This window comes from Desmodus rotundus, chromosome 1 (assembly GCF_022682495.2).
Source record: "Desmodus rotundus isolate HL8 chromosome 1, HLdesRot8A.1, whole genome shotgun sequence".
Lineage (NCBI taxonomy): Eukaryota > Metazoa > Chordata > Mammalia > Chiroptera > Phyllostomidae > Desmodus > Desmodus rotundus.
The window spans coordinates 118,718,711-118,743,182 of NC_071387.1; the positions used below are offsets into that span (position 1 = coordinate 118,718,711).

General features: G+C 51.5%; 1 protein-coding gene across 5 annotated transcripts in view; it reads right to left on the reverse strand.

Annotated features, from left to right (window-relative positions):
• Nucleotides 1-11,207: 11,207 nt before the first annotated feature.
• GTF2IRD1 (GTF2I repeat domain containing 1) overlaps nucleotides 11,208-24,472 on the reverse strand; it is a 103,687-nt gene continuing 90,422 nt past the window's right edge. For 3 of the 5 annotated variants that reach the window (XM_053929946.2, XM_053929978.2, XM_045204461.3), the window contains 4 exons: nucleotides 19,224-19,301; nucleotides 17,143-17,335; nucleotides 15,080-15,117; nucleotides 11,433-12,818 (listed from right to left, as the gene is read on the reverse strand). In XM_053929946.2, the coding sequence (XP_053785921.1) occupies nucleotides 12,565-12,818; nucleotides 15,080-15,117; nucleotides 17,143-17,335; nucleotides 19,224-19,301 (563 nt within the window). In that variant the 3' untranslated portion in view covers nucleotides 11,433-12,564. The other 2 variants (XM_053929988.2, XM_053929967.2) reach the window with 1 other exon arrangement.

Sequence of the window (24,472 nt, forward strand, 5' to 3'; positions counted from 1 at the left end):
GCATGTATTGAATTTAGTTATTTTTCTCTGGCCAATCTGTCTCATGTCTATTTGATTAGATCAGCCCAAAGAACCTTGAGGGTAGAAGAAAGTTTGTTCCTCCCCCACACCTCCCAACCCCTGATTACCTCTAATCTACTTTCTGTTTCTATGAACTTGCCTATTTTAAATACATTTTATATGTGGAACCATACAATATTTGTCCCTTTGGGTCTGCCTTTTTTCACTCAGCATGTTTTCAAAATTCATCCATGTTGTGGCATGTCACAACTCCATTCCCTTTTATGGCTGAGTACTATTTTACTGTATGGCTACACCACATTTTGTCTATCGGTTCATCTGTCGGCGGACGCTGGGGTTGTTTTCACCCTTTGGCTACTGTGAATAAATCTGCAAAGAACACTGTCACACAAGTATCTGTTCGAGCCCCTGCTTTCAGTTCTTTAGGGCATATGCCTGGAGAGAAACTGCTGGGTGGAAAGAAGAAACCTTCCTGTGTTTCTCTATTCTGCTACAGCACGCTGACTATAAGGGCAACAAATGTGGGGGGTTTTCCCACACCAAGCGATTCTCAGGCACCAGGTGGGTGTCCTACGATTTAGTAACTCAATTCCGACGCTTTCTACCTCAAGAGAGCCTCAGATCCCACAGGTTAGGGGCTCAGTCCCTCAAGACTGCCCCCCACTTCAGACACCGATTGCAAGTTGAGGTTGTCACCTGTGCTGAGGGACCGGCTATACATTGGAAGTTCCCTGGCCCCCTCCTTGGGTTCATTCATTTGCTAGAGTGGCTCACATAACTCAGGTAAACAGTTTACTTATTAGTTTCTGGTTTATTACAAAAGATATTAAAGGGTATAAATGAAGTTTCCCATTTCCCTACATCCTCACCAGATGAAGAGATACAAGGGGCAAGGTCCAGAAGGGCCCAGCGCACAGGCACTGATGTCCCCTTAGAGTTTGAGGGGTACGCCCCTCCTGGCATGTGGATATATTCTTGTTGGCAGCCTGGAAAGTCTCTGAAGCTGTTATTGTAGGGATTTTTTATGGAGGCTTCATTTCATAGGCATGGCCGATTAAATCATTAGCCATTGGGGATTAATTCAATCTCTAGCCTCTCCCTTCTCTCCCTGGAGGTCAGGGAGTGGAGCCGAAAGTTGTCACATGATTGGCTCCACCCTTCGGTGAAGTCCGGAAGTCACCTCATTTACATCAACTCTGGAGTAGTTGAAAGGGCTTGTTATGAATAACAAAAGACACCTTTATTGCTCTTATCCTTTAGGAAATTCCAAGGGTTTTAGAAGCTGGTCCCAGAAAGGAAAGTGAAGACCGAAATATACATTTCTTATTGTGTTACAGTATGACACTGGTCACAAGATAACTCTGTGTGTAGCTTTTTGAAAACCCACCAGCTGTTTCCCGTGGTGGCTGCACCGTTTTACATTCCCACCAGCAATGCACGAAGGTCCCCGTTTCCTACATTCTCACCGACACTTGTGATTTTCTGTTTTATTTGTCATAATAGCCATCCTAATGGATGGGAAATGGCATCTCACTGTGGTTTGGTTTGTGTTTCCTTAATGACTAATGATGTTGAGCCTCTTTTCACATACTGATTGGCCGTCTGTATGTTTTTTTGGAGACAGGTCCACTCAAGCCCAACCATTTCATAGTTGGGCTGTGTGTTTTTGTTGTTGTTGCGTTGTAGGAGTTCTGGTTGCTCCGCATAGCAACCAGAATGATTTTTTTAAAAACCATAAATTGGACTATGTCACTCCCTGACCAAAGCTCCTTGGCCCTTGGCGGTGCCCAGGCGCGCTCTGAGAGAAGTCTCACTTCAGCTCAACTCTCCAGCCTCAGGGCTCTCTCCCCTTCACCACCAGCCCACACCTTCACATCCTCCCACCCCCATCTCGGAGTCTGCAGGAGCTGCTCCCTCTCTCTGGAGGGCTTTGCCTTCCTTCTGCTCTTTGCCTGGCTGACTCAGCTTCATGCCCATCTCTGCAGAGAGGGCTCCCCACGCAGACCCCAGCCGCGGTCCCAGCTCGTTGTTTCCTTCACGGCTCTGGTCTTCACTTGTACTCACATGTTTACTTATTTGTGGTCCACCAGAAACAGGGGCTCAGGGTCTTGGCCGAGGATGTGGCTGAGCTTCATGAATGATTGTTTGATGACGAATTGTCTCTCTGAAGGGCCTTTTGGGAAGACACTTCCACCTCCCAGCCCTAACAGCCAACTCAAGGGTCCCAGTCTCACAGACTTACTGAAGCCACTACAGGTGACTTCCTCAGCCTCTGCAGTCCCTTCCCTCTTCCAGATTTACTTCAAACCACTCTCCCTTTGGGCCTAAGGGACTAGGTGCCTAGGCCCTGAGGGTGTCCAAGGTCCTGAGATGAAGAAGCCCTTTGGGTCACAGACAAGGCAAGTATGTGAGCCTACGACGCAGAGTCCTCAGAGCACGTCCTCTGCTGGGAGGTGCAGGTGGCAGCAGGAGAGAGAGAAGGGTGGAAACCAAGGGAGCACGGCCAGACTGCCGCCACCAGGCTGGCCACCTGCAGGACTCACATAATGGCAGAGCAGGGAGGGCTTGTGGGGAAGGACAAATCACCACGAGACCCACTGAGCCCTGGCTGGGTGCCCAGGTGGCTGGAGAGTCGTCCTGTACACCCAAAGGGTTGCAGGTTCAATCCTGAGTTGGGGCGCCTGCGGGAGGTAACCGATCAATGTTCCTCTCCCTTCCTCTCTCTAAACCCAATAAACATATCCTCAGGTAAGGCTTTTTTAAAAAAATTTTAAATGACAGACTAAATGGGAAAAATATTTGCAAATCTTATATCTGATAATGAGTATTTAATATCCAAAATATATAAAGAACTCAAGCAACTCAATAGTAAGAAAACAAACAATCCAACTTAAAAATGGGCCGAACATTGCAACAGACATTTCCCCAAGAAGACATACAGATGATCGACAGATACACGGAAAGGCGCTCAGCATCACTAATCATCAGGGAAACGCAAATCAAAACCACAGTGAGATATCGCCTCACGCCTGTTAGAATGGGCATTATAAAAAAAAACCCAACAAGAAATAACAAGTGCTGATGAGGATGTGGAGAAAAGGGACCCTTTGTGCACTCTTGGTGGGAATGTAAATGGTGCAGCCACTGTGGAAAACAGTATGGAGGAGCCTCAAAACATTAAAAAATAGAACTGCCATATGGCCCAGCAATTCCGCTTCTGTGTATTTATCCCAAGAAAACAAAAATACTAACTTAAAAAAATATCTGCACCTCCGTGTTCATTACAACATTATTATAATAGCCAAGATATGGAAGCAACCTAAGTGTCCATCAATGATAAAGAAGAAGTGGTATATATACACAATGGAATATTACTAGTCATAAAAAAGAAAGGAGACTCTGCCATTTGTGAGAACAGGGATGGACCGTGAGAGCATTATTCTAAGTGAAGCAAGTCAGACAGAGAAAGACAAATACCATATGATTTCACTTACATGTGGAATCTAAAATTAAACCCTAGAAAACCAAACTCATAGATACAGAGAACAGATCGGCGGTTGCCAGAGGTGGGGGTGGGTGAAATGAGTGAAGGTGGCCAGAAGGTACAAACTCACACTGTAAAACAAACAGGTCTGGAGGATGTTATGGCCGGGAGAACAAAAGAGGCTTCAAGTGGAATGGCAGATTTCCTGAGCAAAGGAGGCCTGTATCTCAAAGCTTGTAGAGCATGATGTCTGATAGGCTCCGGAGAAGAAAAGGACCTTCTTTTTTCTGGGGGATATTTAGGAGATATTAGGAGTTTGTGTGTCGGGCCATGTGTTCAATGAGCTATTTTTCAGGGGACAATAGCACATTGTGTTAAGGGCTCTGAGAGCACCTGCTGGACCGGAACGCCTGGGGAGGCTGCACAGAGAGGACCCTTCTGCTGGACCGTAAAGCAGAGCAGACCCTTGCCAAACAAAAAAAAAAGGGGGGCAGGGAGGGCCAGCCGGGCCAGGGGAAGAAGGCCTGGGCAGTGGCATGGAAGCAGGAGAGGCTCCAGAATGTTCTGAGAACACTGAGGACGTGGTTTGGCTGGAGTACAAGGCGCACTGGGAAATACAGCAGTGAGTTGTTGGGGGCGGGGCCTCAGATGCCAGAGCGAGGCTTGTGGATTTCCTCCTGGGACAGCGGAGGCCATCAGGGACAGGCTGAGAGCCAGGCTGAAACCCGGGGTGGGGGAGCATGCTCCGACACGTGGGTGGCAGGGCTCTTTCTCAGATGCCAGTTTCTAAATATGTGTGAGCCAAGCACTGTGCTATGTAATTGGAAATTGTAGCAACACCTCTAGATAAGTTTTTAAATGTGTATGTGTGTATGTGTATGTTTGTGTCTATGAACATGTGTGTATGTGTGTACATGGGTTCATGTGTGTGGGTGTGCATGTATTTCTCTAGTCCTTCCAGCTGTGGTCTCTGCTGAGGCCCCCTCCCTGTGGATTGAGAGTGGTGTCTGGTCTGAACAAACTTGCTGACACTCACTTGTTTTTTCTCTTCAAATGCATTGTACCTCTCTTCTTCAAACAAGGGGAAACCAGGAGGGAAGCTCCGCCCCCTGCCTGAAGTTGCCGCTGCTTTCCCATCCCTGCTGGAAGGCCAGGTGCAAGCAGGCATCACTCTGGGAGGGACTTGGTGGCCTGACTGCCTGAGTCAGGGCCCTAATCTTGAATCCTGGCTTGGTGCTTAATTTTTCCTGGTTGTGTAACACTGGATACAGCCCTTGATCTTTCTGAAACTCAGATTCTTCATCTGAGTTTCAAAAGAAACAATATTTACTTTGCAGAGCTGTGAAGATTAAAGTGCACACATAAGGTCTCGCCAATGGCTGTGACATTGTACACGTTAAGTATGTAAGAGTTGTTTTCTCTACTGGGTTGGCCAAAAAGTCCCTTTAGTTTTTCCTGTAAAATAAAAGACACATTTTTCATTTTCACCAATAACTTGATTGATTTGGATATTTTGAGCATGCCGGCTATCTCCCGCTATTGGCTTCTAGTGGGTGGAGGCCAGGGGAGCTGCTAAACATCTTCAATGCATCAGACAGCCCCACAGCGAAGAATCATTTGGCCAAAATACCAACAGTACCGAGAAACTTTGCAAACCACTTATGACACATTTGATCAGTCACAGCATCTTCTCCATACACTGCACAAATCTTTTTTTTGCATTTCGGTCGCGTTTTTATCTTTCTTCAATAATAAAGCATAACACACCGAATATGTTGCATATTTTCTTCCATCTTCAATATTAAAATGACTGCACAAAAATTCACCAATTTTGATGTCTTTTTCAACTCATGCTGATATGACAGCTGTCATGATACTATTAACAGAATTGTTTCGAACTAAGCACTACCAGAGCCATGGTACAGAAAAAACATAACAGACTGTTTGGTCAACCCAATACTAACTGCAAAAGTGTAAGCAAGGTGGAGTGTTTTGGGAACCACTCGTGGTGGCCTCCCCTGCCTCTTCCGGCACCTAGAGTTTATCCTGGGTCCCATTTCCTGCATCTCGTGTTACCGGACAGGACCGGACAGGGGCCTGGCCCTGAGTGGGTCTGCCTAGGGCCAGTCGGTAGTGTGTGGGTTTTTGACTTCATGTAGGAAAGACTTTATAACATGAGTCCAGGTGACTATGATGGTATGTTTATTAAAGCTGGGGACAGTAAAACAAGGAAGGGCCTAGCATAGAAGAAGCAACAGGAGAGCCTAGGCTGGGCTGCCTTAGCTCACTGGGAAGTCAGAGAAAGGGGGCCTTGGGGACAGGTTCCGGGGACTAGCCTGGGACAAGCTGCTGCTGCCGGTTGCCTTAGAGTTTAGGGAGATTAGTGCCTGTTCGGAAAGAAGTGGGGGAAGAAGGGAAAGGGAAAGGTGTGGGCTGCTCTCCAGAAGGAGAGCACACGCTGGGTCCATTATCTTGAAGCTTTCATTTTTCTTGCAGGTGGGAATCTTAGGGGAGGTCTCAGGGGAGGGTTTCAGTAGAATATTGATCAGTTTTCCAAGTGAGTCTCTTCAGGGTTGTGGTCTCCACTGACTGGTCAGCGCTAGGGCGGGGTGGTTAGTCGCTGCAGATGGTCCTGGTGTCCCGCACCTGGTTTTGCTGCTTCCTGAGCCTGGAGCTGAAATGCAACTGAGGCCTAGATGTTATCTGTAGGGAGGTGACCTTCTGTATCTGGCTGTAAATTGCTTGGCCATTGTGTTCAGCTGTCTCAGTTTCCCTATTCTACTTGCCAAGGAATTCTCCTAGGTTCTTACTAACCTGTCTCATTAGGGGGGCTGCCTCAGGGACACTGATGTTGAAATCTAGGGCTTCTGGAGTCCAAACACTTAACCAGAAATAAAGAAAGCAAGCTTTAATGGTGGAAGAACAGGCAGGGGCACCTGTCATGGTTTCCTTATGCATGGATCCTGGGGGTGGGGGAGGGGGCATGGTTTCTGGAATCTTTGTGGAAGGATTTAGAGTTAAGAGAACACACTCATTTTCTGTTCCCCGTGGACACAGGTGTGGTTGACTCATGCATCCATGTGGCTCACATTTTGTGAGCAGCTCCCATGTCCCGTGTCTGTGGTAGGTGGTTAGGCTATAACAGCAAGCAGATGAATGCTGCGTCTGCCATCATAAAGCTAAATAAAGCAAGGCAGACAGCCAGGAAATCACTGCACAGAAAATCAAGTATTACACATGGTAGTAATAACATGATATTTCAAAAAGGAGATGAAATTGAAAAATTATGAGGTGGGGGTATCTGCTTTAGACTGGGTGTTCTGGAAAGGCTCTTCGAGGAGAGGACATTCAGTGGCGTTTCAGTGAAAGGTAAAACAGGAAGGAGCTGCTGCATGAGTTGGGAAGGGGAGGCTGTTCTGAGGAAATGAATGAAGGATCCCCAACCCCATGTGACAGAAAGGCAGTGCTGTGGAGATGGCCCAGGAAACGAGAACAGAGAAGCATGGGGCACAGGCCAAGTCGTGCAGAGTCTCGGGGTCGTTGGAGTCCTGTTTTTTACTCTTCACCTGAGGATATTTTTTCATTGCTTTAGAGAGAGAGGAAGGGAGGGAGAAAAACGCCGATGTGAGAGAAACTTGGATTGGTTGCTTCCCATCTGTGCCTGGACTGAGGACCATACGTGCCTGAACTGGGAGCCAATGCACAACCCAGCATGCACCCCGACCTGGAATCAAACTCACAACCCTTTGGTTACAGGACGGTGCTCTAACCAGCTGAGCCACACCTGCCAGGGCTGTTAGGGTCCTGTTTTGATCCACACCTCAACCTTGCAATTCCCACTTCTGATCCTCGAACCTTGATTCCCCAGAATGTTGCCAACAAGAGCGGTGCCTATGTCCTAAGAGCTGTCTGCCCAGAGGCCATTAGCCTCCAGTCCTGCTCCTTCACTGTCTTCGTGCCTCAGTTTCTCCACTGAAAAACAGTTAACCTCATTTTCCCAAAAGAATTCACCTTTCATTGAACCACCACATAAGGCTTAAAAGAGGGGCTATCATTCCTCTCCATCTTTTCTTTCTCCTTTTTTGCCCGAGCCAGGTGAGAGGAAGGGGACCCCGCACATTGGGGGCAGTAGACTATCATTAGTAAAACTTTGATGATTTTTTGGGGGGAAAGATTTTATTTATTTATTTTTAGAGAGAGGGGAGGGGAGGAAAAAAGAGAGGGAGAGACACATTATGTGAGAGACAATCATCGATAAGTTGCCTTTAGCACATCCCCAACTGGGGACTTGGCCAGAAACCCAGGCATGTGCCCTGACTAGGAATTGAACAAGCAACCTTTTGGTCTGTGGGATGACACCCAACCCACTGAATCACACCAGTTAGGGCAAAATTTTTTCTTAACAAAAGTATAAAAAAATAATAAAAATAGCCCTGGCTGGTGTGGCTCAGTGGATTGAGCTTGGGCCTGTGAACCAAAGGGTGCCCAGCAGGGGGCGTGCGAGAGGCAACAACACATTGATGTTTCCCTCTCTCTCTTCTTTCCCCTCTGTCTAAAAATAAATAAATAAAATCTTTAAAAAATAAAATAAAATAAAAATAAATAAATCAGAGTTGTTGTGAAGCCCCTGCTACTGGAGCTCAGGAAGAACCACCTCTTTTTTGCAGAAGGTAAGCACCTGGGCAATGAGGGAGCCTTCGGCATGGGAGCAGGTGCCACGAGAGCTGCTGTCCCTCCATTGTCTCCCCAGCCCTCCCCTCCCCATGTGCCTCACCCTAGCTTTGTCCCTGTGCTGATTATTGCTTTATTACTGTTTTCAGTCACATATAATTCTGGCATTTTCTATAATCTCGATCTTTTCTTTGATACCAGATTTTTATACAAAGATTTGTATATAAAATGATTATGTACCCACCAGCATACATTCCCCGGCAATTAGAATGTTTAAGATGCAGCTCCTAACACTCCTTCTGCACATTCCTCATTTATTACTTTTGAAAGTGTTTTGTGATTTTTTTGTGGATGTGTTTACAAATCCAATAACAATTCTCATTTAGAGTTGCAAAACACGAAACCATTTTGAACCCAGACAGATGGCAGCTAAATGAAGTTTAATTAAAGAATGAGTGCTTTGAATCAAATCACTTTAAAAAGTACAGTACACTGAGATTCTAGAGAGGTTGCATAAACAGCATCTGGGCTGCTCTGCAGAAAGCAGGGAGTGCTTGCGAGGAAATACTCGGAAAGCTGTCTCCATCGGGTCAGGGCTGGGCAAAGCAAGAAGGCAGGCGGGCAAAGCAAGAAGGCAGGCGGCCAGAGGCCCCAAGCTCGTCCTCTATGCTCTGCCCTCTGCCAGGACACACCTCGCAAAGCCCAGAGCTCCCGGGACAGGAGGAGACACTGACACAGGCCACCTCTTGGTTCAGGAGCTTTACTGGGGTGGGGGAATCCCCTTCTAATTTCACCCAGTGTAAGCGGGCATTAGGGCGAGAAGGTTTGCTGCACCAACTCACTTAATTGCACACGTCCATTGTGAGTGTGAAAGGAGACAGATGGGGGAATACCCGCAGGCCTCAGCGCCACTGGATTCGGGTCCCTGGCTCTTACCGGGGTCCCCGCCTCTCCGCGCAGCCGCCAGGGACACAGCCCAGCTGGGCGCCTTCGCCCGCCCTCCCGGCCCCGAGGGAGCCACTTCCGGCTCTGGCCGCAGATCTGAGTGGCGGGGCGGAGGCGGACAGGGCCGGTCTAGACAACCGAGAGAGGCGCCAACCCGCCGCGGGGAGGGTTGCGGGGGCGCCAGGTGGGTCCCAGCCCCGCGGCGAGACCAATGCCCAGGTTGCAGCCGCTCACTGCGGGGTGGTGCCTGCCGTGAAGAAAGGGGATGGAACCGTTGGATGAGGCAGGGGTGGGGGTCAGACGGGGAGAAGCCCGGGACGCCGGGGTTAGAAGTTTGTACTCAGTGCCATGGGGTATTAAAAACCCACGGAGGTTTTTAATTCAGGGAGAGACAGTGTTAGACGGGGGGAAAATGGGTTCCAGGAGAGTGGGGCTGAAGGCACAGTGTCAGCAGCTTAGATTGGCCTTGATTTCATGGGCAGTTTCTGCCTTGAGGGTGGTGGTCAGTGTAGAGTCGACCTTTCCCTGATCTGGAGAGAGACCTGGCCCAGGGCAGGGACCAGAGGATGGAGCCCAGTGCCCTGGGGAAGCATGGGGCCACTGGGATGTGGGAGGGAGGTGGTGGCTCCAGCCTAAAGAGGAATGGTTTGGGTGGGGTGGGTCTAGCTTGTGGTTTCTGGCTTTTTCCATCATCTTTCCAGGAGGAAGCGGAGTCTGGAAGGCTGGGAAGCCTTCCCTCCCAGCTCTGGGCACAGAGGTGACCCAGAGGGCTCGCAGAAGCTACTGGACTGTTGAGATCATGTACTTAGCTCACTCAGAACTCAGTTCCTCCAAGTCTGAAGCCTCTCGCTGAAACTTGGCAGGATCCTGTGGTCACCCCGACCCCTCCAAGCCCCAGCACTCCAGACCAATTGACCTTCAAGTTCTGTTGGCTGACCTCGTTACTCTCCTCCAGTGGCCCAAACCACTGCCAGTTCTTGCTGGAACAACTGTAAGAGCCTCCCATGTGGTCTTCCAGCTTCTCTCACTACCGCCACTTCCTCACTGTAGGAATGCAGACCCTTCCAAAATGTGGTTCTGGTCATGGCTCTCCCCACTCCCCCCCACACTCCCATAAGTCTGTGAGAGAAAGGATGGATCCTGGCCCCAGAGAATAGGGCCGGGCAAGCAGAACCCAGCCTGCACTTCTGCCGTCACTCACTCCTTCAGCGCGGCACCATGTTAATAACCTGCTGACTGCCCCCACCTACCCCTCCATCTCACCTCCAGCCACTCTCCTCCAGCCCGCTGCTCCGGACTCCTTCCTGTTCCTGGAATGCCCAGGCTGTCTGTCCAATGTCCCTGCCATTGCACTTGCGGCTCTCTACACCTAGAGCACCATCTGCCCCAACTCTTCCCCACCTGGTCTCGCCAACTCCGCTTCAAGAATGGTTTCCTGATTCCCTACTAGGTGAGGGCACCCTGCCTTGCGATCTCGGAGCACTCTGCCCTTCCTCATCAGGATTCTTGGCTGGCATGCCTATCACCCCACCAGTGTGCCAATGACTTGTGTTTCTACCTGTAGTCTTACCGTGCCACCTTTCCACTTGCCACCTAACTGGTCTTTCTAAGATGTAAATATGACCCCATCACTTTGCTGCTCAGACACCCTGAGCTCCATCATAAATCCACCCTACCTTCCAGGCCCGGCCCAAAGCCCCTTCTCCAAGACACTTTCCCTCCAGCCATGGAGATCCCACGCTTGAAGATCATACTTGATGAGTTTGACTTCACCTGAATTACTGGGGCAAAGACAGCTTCCTACCTAATGGTGTGCTTGGGGGCCAGTCTGGCACTTAGCCTTCTGTGGCCCCCTTCCTGATGTCCCATGGACCTAGCAGCAGAGAAATGAGTGGAGTCTGTACTCAGACACCAGGGCCCAGTGATCAAGGGCACCACCACTACTTTGGCAAGGAAAGAGGGCATTGGCAGGCCACCTCAGGTGGGTTTCCTGACCTCGTCCTAGGGACACCTGCAGTCGCAATTCCAAAAGAGAAGACGCCGCAAGAGTTAAGAGCAAAGGCAATGCTTTTTTTTTTTTTTTTGAACTTATTTAAAAAGGCCTTGATGGCAGGAATATAGTGTAAAAATCATTGGAAAAACTAAAAGGCATCAATACATATCCGAATATACACTTTGTACATAAATTACATTTCCTTTAGTCTTTCTGAGTGAGGTCCTGATTCAGCACTGAGGTCTAGTAATTCAGAGGTCCCGGCAGCTGCACGTTCAGGCCGGCATAGTCCACCATGTACATTGGCCATTGCTAGAGAGAGGGGGACAAAGGGTCCCAGTTAGGACTCCAGGTGATGTAGGAAGAACACCAGAATGCTTAGCTCTGCTTTCTGAAGGGCTTCCTCAGATGCTATTTATTTTGAGGCTGCTAAAGGCCCAGAGAGGGATGTGACCTGCCCAAGATCATGCAGTAGCCATGGAGCTGGGGCTGGAGCCTTCTGACTTGTTCTCACCTGTGTCCAGGGGCTAATCACGTGGACCAGACATGAGGGCCAGAGGGAACAGGAGAATTGGCTCAGAACAGGTGGTCACTCCCATAGACTCTGCCCCCGCTAGGCCTCATGCTCCAAAGAAGCTGTCATGGCTCTCTGGGGCCGGAGCCAGTCACGCCCTGTGGGCACGCATAGCGCCGGGCAGGGAGAGATGCAAAGCCTGCACTTTGGGTTTTCCCAGGCAGGGGCTAAAGGGAAACGTGGCCAAAGGATAAAGAAACGCTGAAATCTACAAGAAAACAAATTCTATAACTATGTATGTTAACCACTGATTGTGGTGATCACGTTGCAATATATACAAATATTGAGTCATTATATGGTACACCTGAAACTAATATAATGTATGTCAATTATACCTCAAAAAAAATCTTTTCCAAATGTGTTCCAATATTCTCCCCATTTGGACTCAGGATTTCAAAGCTAGTATTTTGAAATCAGAAAGAACTCTCAAGTGTATGCCCCTAATGAGGTTTTCCTCTTGGGTGGGAAAGAACCAAACCCGGCCACATCACAGAACAGATGGAGCTTGCGGGTGGGTTCTCCATCCCCCACGGACTGTAGTGAGGCCACAGAGTCAGCCAGCCTCTGACTTTCGTTTTCTTCACCTACACTCTGTGGGTAGCACCCACACATGCCAGGGCTGTGGTGGGGCTGGCGTGTGAGATGTGAGCACAGAGGTTAGCCTCGTGTCTGACCACCTGGGAAACCTGGCGTCCTGCCCTGACACTGCCCAGGAGAGTGGGCAGGTCCCTTCCCTTTCTCAGCTTTGGCTCGCCCACTTGCCCAGTGTGGATGTGACTTTCTGTCCAGGCATCTGTGAGGCCCTGATGAGACGGGTGGATTACCTTGTGGGTAGATCAGGCAGTTGTGTCTGCAACCCCGGGCCGTGGAGCCCACTCAGAGTCCAGTGCCTCCCCGCACCCCAAACCTACACCCCACAGTGGGCAGCCCTGCCCGAGTGCAGGGTGAAGACCAGAAAGAAGAGTGGTCAGGTCCAGATCTGTGCAACTTTACCACGAGTGAGATCTGGTTGGTGGATGCCACGGACTCTGGGTTGGAGGATGAGGAAGAGGAAGACGAGGAGGAAGAGGAGACCGAGTTTCCTTCGGAGACACGCTTTCTCTTGCGCTTGGGGATGCTGCTGTCTTTGGCTGGTGGGAGAAAAGGTTGCTGACACTGGATGCCAAGGCCATTGTGTCTCAGCCTTCTGGACACCCTGGAGAAGACCTTTGCTTTCAGGTTTAAAGTCCCCTTCTCAGCAGTCAAGGCTCTGAACCCATCATCTGAGACCCATCTCTCCAGCCTTCTTCCCTAACCAGGCCCCACAGCTCATCTGTCTACTCCCTGCTTCCGCTTACCTGTCTGCCTTTGTTAACACTATAGCCTCACCTCCCAGGTAGGCCTCCCCAGAACTCCCAGAAATCCCCCTGGGGCCCAGAATCCCACAGTGAAGAGCACCGCCTCCACAGCCACACAGACCGCACAGACTTGGCTTCCCTTCCTTGCCAGTAAAATGCCAGTAAGATTCTGCAGGGTTGCTGGGAGGGTCCCATGAGATAACGTGCCCGGCCTCCAGTAAGCACTTAGACACTGAGAACTGGTATCCATATCGTTGCTACTGTTACTGCAGATGCAGGATGACCTTAACCTGACCATGCTGTGACAGATGACATTCATAGGTACACTTGAGTAGACAAGGCCGTGTCCCAGGGTAAAAGAAACTCCGCTTTAGAGACAGAAACCCTGAGTTCAAATTTCACTGCTGCCATTTACTAGCTGCACGAGCCCGGGAAACCAACAAAGCTCTTGGAGCCGAAACGGGAAAACTGTGATGTCAGACTCAAAGGGACTGTGTGTGCGCAGGAGCCCAGCACCAAGTCCGGCACAGAGCAGGCCTCAGCAGGGGCTTTGTCGCTGCTGAGTGAAATTCATGTGGACAGGTAAGACTTATAAATAATATCTGCAACGGTGTGCTACATAAGTGGGGCCTGGGGCTTGACCGGGGAACAGGATGCTGAGTAGAAACCTCGCCCAGGCCACCAGCAGGGTCTTCACGACCCGGTGCGAGGGCAGGCTGCCCAGGGGCAACTGTCTGTCCAGCTGGTGAGGAAAAACCAGAACCTGATACAAACAGAGACCCCGGGAAAGAGAAGACTCTGGAGGCAGGAGGAGGCCAGGCTGTGAGCCGAGGAAGAGGGAATTTTGTGGGAGGCAGTCGGGAGCTGCTGGGGACTGGCTGGGCCCCCGGATTGTGCCTGGCAGGGCACGTGCCTGCACCAGACCGTGGGCTTTTAGAATCTTTCAGTTTGCAGGTACCCAGGAGACCCTTTTTTAGTTCCACATGAAAAAGATCCAAGAGGGGCTGGTCCAGGGCTGGGGCCCACTTGGGCCACCGTAAGACCTTAAAGATGGTCATGGTGGGGAATGGTGGATGTGACTGCATTTACCCTCTGATAATTAGTCCCAAATTCTCCTCTTTTCTGAGGCCTCCTCAGGGCTTTCTGCGTCTCTGCCTTTGATCTGGGAGCAGCTCCCAGCCTAGTCACCTCCCTACCCCAAGTGCCTGGTGCCCAGCCGGCCCTCTCGATTTGCACATGATAGGAGGAGGTGGTCTCTGGTTGGGCTATGCACCCCAGGCAGTGGAGATTCAGGTGAAGTCGCACCTATCTGGAGTTGGGACCTCAGGTTTCAGGCTTTGCTGAATCCCACTACAGTTCCCACTGAGCAGCCACTCTGGCGCCTGCAGTCCACAGTGGCCTGTGGTTCAGATGGACAGTCTGGTCACAGGACCGCAAGTGGCCACCAACTCACTACATGGTCTTGGCAAGTCCTTCCCCGTCTCTGGGGCTCAGTTTCCCAGCTGTACAATGAGGGTGCACCTCCCAATCACCCAGGGGTACATCCTCTGGAGACCTATTACACAGCTTCTCAATCAGACAGTCTCCCAGGATCCTGTGAACTGAAAGGTTCTGAAGGCCCAGGGGCTGGTGTGGGCATGTGCCCTGCAAATGCAAGCAGAATCCAGGAGGCCCAGCCAGTCTCAGGAGGCACACGCGCCTGCCTACCTTACCTCTGCCAGTCACATCACCTCTTCTCCCCTCAGGTGGCTTCCGTGAGCCTGGCATCCCCTCTTCCTGGCTCTGGCCTGTCCCTCATACTCTCCCTAGCTGATCTGACATGCTCAGCTGTGCTGTGGCACGGCCTCCCCCTCCAAAGGGCACCCACAGTGTTCCTGGGGCCTTCTGGGAATACTGGCTTTGCAGATGGAAATCTTAGGCTCCCTGGAGAGGTACTTGCTGGGAGGGATATACTTTTCTCTAGGTGGCCAGCCACCTGTTGCGTGACACTTGTTACATGTCCGCGGATTGGTCCCTGAGAGACAGAAGTGTGCCTTCTTCAGCCTCTGACTTACCTGGCACCTTGGCGTCATTGCAGATTTCTGCAAAAGGTCTGAAAAAGAAATGAGGTGGCAGTGAGAAAATGAAGATGTCTCCTCGTTCTCACCTGCTCCCTGAATATGGACATCTAAGTTAGCCAAGTAAGACCTGGATGAAAACGGTCAGCAGCACACCCCCCCAGAGCAGACAGGTCAGTGACTGGCAGCCTGGCCCCAGTAAGGGCCGTGCCAGGCAAATCGCCCTTTGGGGCCTGCTTCCCTCAGCTCCAAAGCGAGCGTGTGGTCTGACCAAGCGATCAGAAATGAGTGCCTAGATTTGTGAATGGATATTCATTGTGGCATTATTTTTTTTACAAATTCTTCTTAAAGAATTTTATTCATCCATTCTTAGAGAGAGGGGAAGGGAGGCAGAAAGAGAGGGAGAGAAACATCGATCGGGGACTGGACCTGCTACCCAGGCACGCGCCCTCACTGGGAAGGGAACTGGCAACCTTTTTCTTTGCGGGATGATGCCCAAGCAACTGAGGCACGCCAGTCAGCGCAACAAAACTGTCCTTTTTAAATTTTATTGATTATTTTACTTGCAGTATTATTTACATGAACCAAAAAAAAATTAGATGCAACCCGGAGTCCACTAGTGGAGACAACATGGTCCACCTGCGCTGTCATTGAAGGGAATTATCAGGGACACAAGGAACGTTCAAGTGCAATCAAAATGGCCAGATAGGAGACTCATCAAGTTTCATTTAGTCTATGGATAAATACTGTAGGATTTCAGTTTCATTTCCTCCAAAAGCGTGTCTAGGAGGCATAAGAAGAAAAGTGGAAACGTGGAAGGAAAGCCCCAGGAGGTCTGTGGCAGTTTTCTCCGGGAGGCCCGCCTCTGTGGGGGTGGGCACTTTCTCCCTCGTCTCCTGTATTTTCCAGGTGTTACTTCTGGGGGTGGGGAGTGGGGTGGGGAAGGAAACCTCTGCTTTTCATTTGAGACCTTTCTGAATGATCTGATTATCTGTACACAGGCAAATATTATTTTAATTTCAAAACACCTAGTGTAAGACTGAGAAGAAAATACGCATAGAGAAACCATGGAAGAAACACACCATAACGTCGGCTCTGAAAAGGAGAATTACAGGCTACCTTCTGTTCTTCTACCTTTTTGGATGTCCCTGGTTGGTTTTTAAACCTGAAAATAAATAAACTATTCTATTTGTTTTTTAAAGACTATAAGGATATACTGTAAAATATGGACAAAAATAAAGATAAAATATGGACAGTTGTTATCTCTGGGCGATGGGAGTATTCGAGGACTGTTATTTTCCAAATACCATTAAAAAGGGTAAAAATGAATGAAAGAGTCATAAAGTCAAATTTAATTAAAATAAAAAAAATAATCACCATGAAAGTTGAGGATGGTCATCAGGACACTGGGTGATACAGACTAAATGTTAGGGTCCCTGCCCTGCCCCAAATTCCTGTGTTGAACCTAGTCTCCAAGGTGACAGTATTAGGAGGCAGGGCCTTTGGGCGTGACTAGGTCACCAGGGTGGAACTGTCATGAATGGGACTGATGCCTTACAAAGGAGACCCCAGAGAGCTCCCTTGTCCCTCCTCCCACGTGAAGACACAGGGAGAAGGTGGCCATCTGTAAACCAGAAGGTGGGCCCTCACCAGACACTGAAGCGGCCAGCACCTCCCCAGCCTCCAGAGCTACCAGAAACACATTGCCACGCCTCTGCTGGGTTGATGGCTTCTGTTCTTTTTTTTTTTTTTTTCCCTTAGATGGCTTCTGTTCTAATGGCCTGGACAGTGGGAGAGACCGGGGTCTGGGGCCAAGCTGACCCACTGTGACCTTCACCATCCCTTTCCTGCCGGTCAGTTTCCTCATCATCAAGATGAGAGCGTTAAGCTAGCCCATCCCCCGGATTCCGTGCAAGTGCACAGTAGGTCTCACTCTCTCTCCCCTTCCCCCGCTCTCGGCTGGACCTGCCGCGGGGATTCTCCTTCCAGGTCCATGCAGCACCCTCTCCCACGGCCTTGCCCATTCTTCCCACCCTGGCCCAGATGCTGGGGGCACTCACTGCAGCTGGTTGATGATGACCATTCGGACGTGCTCCCGGGCCTTCAGGATCTTCTCTAGCCGGTGGATGTCGTATGTGTTGGGGTTCCGGAAAGGGATGTCATCGGGCAGGCCTGTGACCTCAACGGCGTCTGGGCTGTCCCGGATCAGTTTGTACGGGACCAGCACTGGCCGGTTCAGGCCCAGGGCCTCACCTGGAGGGCACAAGGGCCAGCGTAAGGAGAGATGTCTGCTGTTAAAGGCCAAGCCCCCTGGGAAAGGGCTGGAACTTGGCAGAGCACAGCACAGCAGCCATCACATCCCAGAGACAGTATAAAAGTCAACACACACACACCATTTTTTTTTTATCCTCACCCGTGGACACACTTACTGATCTTAGGGGGAGGGGAAGGGATACAGAGAGAGAGAGAAACATCGACGCGAGAGAGAAACAATGACGTCCCCAGCACTCGCCCAGATGGGGAATCGAACCAGTGATTCCCAGTCCATGGGACAATGCTCCCATCAACTGAGCCACACCACACACACCATTTAAAAAATTCAATTAGCAAAACTAAAAATCGAATATCCAATGCTGATAGTGAAACTGTTCCTGTCACTTCCATGATGATTTGTTAAACGTGCACACCTAGAACTGAAATGGGGATGTGATATCTGCCTAAAATCCATTACTTTATGTTAGAAAAAATGAAGTACTTCAGTATTACGGATGGAATGATATGATGGCCTCGATTTACTTTAAAGTACTAAAAATACCAAAGTGAGTATGTGGAAGTAGATAAAATAAGACGGGCCTGATGTCGGCAAGCACAGAAGCTGGGCTTGGGTTACAGGGTGGGCGCTGTGTCGCTCTCCGTGCCTTTGTGTTGTGTCTGAGCACTGGCTCCAAAATGAAAAGGGAAAGAGGCCACAGTGTGAACCACCAGCAGAGGCTTCCCACGCACACTCAGAGTGAAACCCCAACTCACCTCACGCCTGCCCACCTCTCCGCCCAACCGGGTGGCTCCCCCACCTGCTTGCTCTGGCCTCCTCACAGGTCCCCCGTTGCAGAGGCTCCCCCTGCCTGGAAAGCTTTTCCTCGAATGTTTGTCCCCTCTTGACATTAAAACCTCAGCTAAAATGCCCCCTCTTCGAGGCGCTTTCTTGTTCACCTGTGCAGAGAGGCCTTGGCCCTCCACCTCCTACTCCCCCTCCCGCGTTCTTGGTCACACTATGGGTTTTCTTCCTTTCCTTTCTCAGTCTCTGAAATTCTTCTTTGTAAAAAATTCATTGTTTTGTGTCTCCTCTGCTACAATGCAAAATGGAGACAATACTAAATTCATCACAAATACAGTGTAATGTATGTAGAGTACTTGGCACAGCCTGTCACTTAGTAGTCTAGAAAGCACTATATCGCCCTGGCTGGTGTAGTTCAGTGGATTGAGTGCGGACTGTGAACCAAAGGGTCACTGGTTCAATTCCCAGTCAGGGCACATGCCTGGGTTGCGGGCCAGGTCCCCAGTGGGGGGCACACGAGGGGCAACCACACATTGATATTTCTCTCCCTCTCTTTCTCCTTCCCTACTCTCTAAATATAAATAAAATCTTTAAAAAAAAGTGCTATATCATTTGTAACTGTACTCCTAACTGTCCCATCCCGGGCTCTACCCTGGATGCCTCCGGCACAGGGCCTGGCCTCTCCTGACTCTCATCTGTTCCATGTCCGACGCCCTCCGCAGACTGAGCCACCAAAGGCTGGGGCAGACTCCTTCCTCGGGAGTCCTCAGGGCTAAGTGCTGGTTGGGCAGATGGGCGTGTGCATAAGTAAGTACTTGGCCGTGGGCCATGACCTCTGCAGTACAGCGCAGCCCTACAGGAGCAGAAATGCTGACTGCTGCTGCCGCCCTGCACACCACAGCCTGGGCGGCTTCCCCCCTTCTCAGACAGGGAATGGAGGATCAGCTCCCATCGGTCACGAGCAGAGCAACTATGTCCCCAGGGAGCTGGCAGGCCCGGTGGGGGCAACAGAGGCCAGAGGGGATACAGAGGGAGGAGAGGCCACACAGGAAGATTAGCCCCATAGACTCTCCCCGGGGAACTGACCGTATTTCTCATTGAAGAGCTCCTTCACCTGCTCCCGAAGGATCACCTTCTCCCCAAGTCTGTTGGCGTCATCTTCATCTATAAGAGGAAGGCAAGGGAGAGTGAGGGTTGGCATGGGCTTGGCCACTGGACCTGTTCCTTCTCCCCTGACCCTCACCTGCTGCAGCAATGTCTCCGGGCCCCCGCCACGCCCCTGCAGCCTGCTTCTGTCCCCATCCATCCATCCCTCCATCCCACTCTGCACAGCTGCCCTACCGCAGGCCCTGTGTCTGGCACGGAGCACCGTGAAAAGTGGGAGGCAGGGCCCCTCCTCTGAGGAACTCACAGCCTAGAGGGGTGGCACACAGTCACAGCACCCACCCAGAAAAGACACCTACAAGAGACACGGGGCACGAATTGGGGTGCTCGCTCCCATCTGTGCAAGTCTGGAGAAGCTCCTTGGGAGAGCGAGATGTTTGGGAAGTGTCTCTTTCTCTCAGAAGGCTAGTAAGGGTTTGTGATGGATGGAGTGGGGCTGGGAAAGACACCCAGGCAGAAGGCCTGGCCCGTGCATGGCACCGAAGAGTGAATGGTCACAGTACACTGGATGTGGCTGAAGCACAGGGTGGTGCTAGGGGAGGTGGCTGTGATGCAGCCGGTGCCAGTGTGATTGAGCTGCGCTAATAGGCACCTACCCTGGCTGCCTTGCAGACCAAGAGCCTCAGGCCTGTGACAGGGAGACAGGGCGCTCTGGGCACTGGGGCCGTTCACTCTCCCTGCGCAGGGCATCTCTCCCTGGGCCCTGCTCTCCGCCCCCCCTCTCCGGGGCCTAGAGGAGCAGCAGAGGTCATGGGAGCCCCGGAGACAGGGCCTGGGCTGGGCTGGGGAATGTGGAGTGTAGGAGAGGCCAGGGGAGTGGATGGCATGAAGAGGGTCCGGGGACAGAGCAGCCTGCTGGCTTGCGGCCTGGGTTGGGGAGGGAGCTGGAGTTCCAGGAAGGGCACTTAGCACCATCACGCAGTAACCAGGGGCCTCTGGGGCGGGGGCGGGCGGGGTGGAGCTGGACGCAGGCAGGGAGCCAGGGCCTGGCAGATAAGGGGCAGAACAGACAGAACGGGTCTGCAGAGAAAAACAACTCCTAGTGGAATCTGGAAAATCGCACAGGAATCAGTTCCATTTGGAAGGCTGACGTGGGAACTGCCTCTCCCAGGCAGCGGCTCTATCTCTCAGCGTCTGCTGCCCAGCCTGCATGTCAAACTCCCCCAGTCTGGGGGCTGCCCCACAGGGTGGAGAGCTTTGCACACTGCCTGTGCCCCCTGCACCCAGGGCTCCGCCTCCCACGGCCCTTGTCCGGGCCTGTTTGCGACCACACTCCTGACTGGAACCTCTCTCTGCCATATCTCAAAGCTCCTGCCTGTCTCCTTTCAGCCGTCTGGGTGCCCGAGACACCACAAACATCAGGCATCCCAGTTAACACCCTCCGCCTGTGTCCCCATCTCGGGAATGATGGCTCTCCTCAGCTGCCCCAAGACCCCAAACCTCCTTCTCACAGGCCCCACCATGGCCTTTCCAGATGGTCTCCAGGAACCTAAACATGGCAAGACTTGACCTGATCCTTCTCCAGGTCCTGGGAAGACAACTGTGACAGAGTCCTGGGCCCAAGGACCACCTGGAGCCTTCAAGGAGGTGGCAGAACTTTGCACCTATCCCCCAGCCAGCCAGGAGCCGTTGGTGGCCAGGATTCTGCACAGGCACCATAGCACTGCATAGGGCAGGGAAAGGACGGCTGGGTCACGCCAATGTGGGCCAGACGCTGTCGTGGCCACTGGTCACCACAGCCGAGGACACACAAGCTCAGAGAGGTTAAGGAACTTGCCCAAGTTCACACAGCTGCTGAGTGCCAGGAATACTCTGTCTGACCCTGAAGCTCTGCTCTTTCACTCCGCCACAGACCCTGGGCTTCCTGAAATCTGTCACCCTGTCTATGAAAAGAAAAGTTGATCTTTTATTTCTTGCTTTATCAGCTCATAGTTCCAGGTGTGTCTCCTTGTGGGCCCAGGATGGGGCTGGACTCACATGCGGTTCTCGACAAAGCCTGCTGGACTGAATGGACGTGGACAGCACTCAGAGATGAGCCCTACAAACAGGCTGCCACGGCTGTCGGCCACGGTGGTCTCTGTGGAGTCTGAGAGCTCGCCTCATGCATCTGCCCTGCCTCCCCCCTGAGGTTCTTCCTGCCCTGCGGGTGGAGAAAGGGCAAGACAAGGCAGCCTCCTCATCTTGGGAGAGGCAATGCCAGGCCCTGGGAGGGCGCGGAACTTGGCAGTCAGAGACCTGGGGGCCATGTGACATCACCTCTCAGCATTTCTGCTCACCGCTCTTTTGTCCCCTGAACAAATACTTCATGAGCGCAGGCCCACTTGGACGTGGTGCTGGGCACTTAACAGAACAGAAAACAGGCCCAGTCTGAGGCTGGCGAGAGTGGGGAATGCTTGGGGAGCCACTGGGTTTGAACACTGTCAGTGCAGGGCCCGTGGGAGCCTGTGGGGGCCCCATCTGAGCTGGGGACCAGGGAGGGGTCCCCAGAGGAGGTGACAACCTCACAGCCTCATCTGTACACGGGGGCTCCAGGCATCCTGCAGGCACTCAACACATGTCAGAGAACATGGACATGTGCCCCTCTCCTTCCAAGTCCTGCCTGGTCTGAGGGAGAAAGCACCCTGAAACCAGGCAGTAGCTGACAGGGAGGAGTGACACCACAGGACAGCCAACAGAAGGCAAACTCGAGTCCTGGGCGGTACACCGGAAACAGTGGGAGCAGACGAACGTCAGGAGAGCGGGCCCTGGACTGCTCGGGGAGGTGTCCGGGACACCTGTGCAGCGTGGCCACACTGCCGCCGTGTGAGGCCTGTGCCAGGCCCGCCCCGCTCCTCGTTGCCGGGTTCTCCGGCTCAGCATCAGGCCTCAGAAGGGATGCCTTTCAGCTTCTCCCCACCTCTTTGTTTTTATTTCAATTGGAGGAAGTAAGTTCTAATTTTCTTAAATAAATGGGTCAAGAAGGTTCTGGGGTGGGGGGGAACTGGAGGGAAGAGTGCCCTTGGCCTTCTGGGTACTCAGAGGAAACAGGAGGCAGCTCCTCGGGCTGTGTGGGTGAAGGAGTGACCCACTTTCTGGGAGGGAGCCCAAACCAGAGGCGAAGAAGCCCCTCCGTGTGCCTGCTCCAGCCCCAGGCTGTCCAGCCCTGTGCAGGGGAGAGGAAAACGTGCCAATCAGAACACACCGGTGTTGTGGCTTGGAGGTGGCCCGGACACAGCCAGTCATCCCTGATGTGAATCGTAGGCCACGGCCAATGCAGCTTGCCCTGGCATCCTGGTTACCCCTGGGGTGGAGAATGGGGGGGGGGGGGCTACACTCCATGGTGTAAAGGCTATTTACTGCCGTTCTGAACCCTGAGGCAGTGAACCTATCCTGGGGGTCCTTCCTGAGCTCCTCTGAACCTAGGGTGTCTGTGAAAGACACCAACAGCAGCAACATTTCAGAACGATCTCCTTTTGGAAACATCATCATTAGGGCTCAATGAGGAATGAGTGTGAGTGTTCTCAATGTACCTGCTTGAATGCCTATATACTGTGGGGAGGAAGGGGGTCCCCAGGGACAGCGACAGGGAAGGTCCCTGGCCCACTAGATTGCAAGGCAATCATAATTATAACTCTAGTGTTGTGTGATATTTGGAAAATCACTCAGCCTCTCTGGGCCTCAGTTGTCACACCCTTCAAATGGGAATCCTAGCCTGCTGGGAGGACTCAATCATATCACATAAAAAAGTTTAAGTCTGAGGCCATCAAATTGTTGATGGTGTTGAGAGACCAATGCCTCAATTATCCTGTGGTCTCAAGGAAATTAAATTTTACACGAGACTGTTCCAGATAATGGAAATTTATTCTTTTAATCCTCTGTGTTTGTTTTACTCATTTTATAGGTAGACCACTTTCTAAAATGCATCAGGTGCCCTTTTCTTATCAAGCACATAGTGGGGCCGTGGCAGAAGCACCCTCGAGACCTGCCCCTTAGGGCCTCCCGGGAAGTGCTAGTGAACCTGCCCCAGAGCAGCGACCAGTACCCCGCTGCCCCTGCCCCATCCTGTGGGCATCTCTCCAGCCTCTTCCTGCTCATTCCAGTTCCCTGGTCTCCTCTCTTTCACGTCTGTTCCAGAAGCTCTCATCTGATCCTTTCTAATCTGCTGTTAGCCTGAGGATTAAATGACTTTTGCCTGAAAGAAAGCAACCAAGCTTATTAAGTCACAGCCATGTGAGGGTCACAATTTTAAGCCAATCAGCTCAGGGTGATGCCTGGAGCATCCCCCAGCCTTCTCCGGGGCAAAGTGCAGAGCCCAAAACGGCCTGGTCTTTCTCAGGAAATTAAAGCCTAGTTTGAGGCCTGTAGCTCAGAATGACGTCTGTGAGCTGACAACTGTGATCATAAACACAGGGCACAGAGGCAGCAGCGAAGGGAAGGGCTGCTTGAGAGGGGAGGGCTCGGTCCAGAAGAGTAGAGGGAGTACTCCTCCTCTGCCCTCTCTCTGCCAGGCCTGGGCAATCCAGACCTCGGGCAGACCTGGGAGGGTCTGGCTCTATGGAGAGCAGAGGGTGGATGTACTTTGGCAGAACAGCTGCCTGCCACTCAGGTGGGAGAGGAGCTACATCCCCCCTTCAGGCCTGCAGCTGGTACCACAGCTCCCCTTCCTGGCACCAGACCTTCACCAGGATAAGAAGGTGCACTTGGGTTCACCTTTTAACCCCTCCTCAGGCCTGCACGTAGGTGCCGCAGGAATCCTGTCATCGGTGTTTTACAGATGGAGAACCTGAGGCTCAGAGAGGGGACGGCTGTACTCCAGTGAGGTGGACGCCCTGGCTCAGGCCCGTGACTTCTTGTACCCAAGAGAAACTTTTGTACGTGTGCAAAAGGAAACATGTTTAAGGCCGTCGGGGCAACCCAAACAACCTAGGACGGGAAGACAGACGACTTCGGGGTGGGGTAACAGCTTGATGGAATATTACGCAGTGAAAACAAAGGAGCTATGGCTACACATTTCCACACTATGTTCCGTAAAGTTGAGCGACAAAAGCAAGTCCTAACTTGATACAATAGAGTACCTCGGTTACAAAAGTAAAAAAACAAAAAAGAAGAAGAAAAGGCCAATGAAACAATTTTGGTTTAGGCAAATGTTATATGCCATAGAATGCACAACAATTTAAAATATCAAGCAGTGA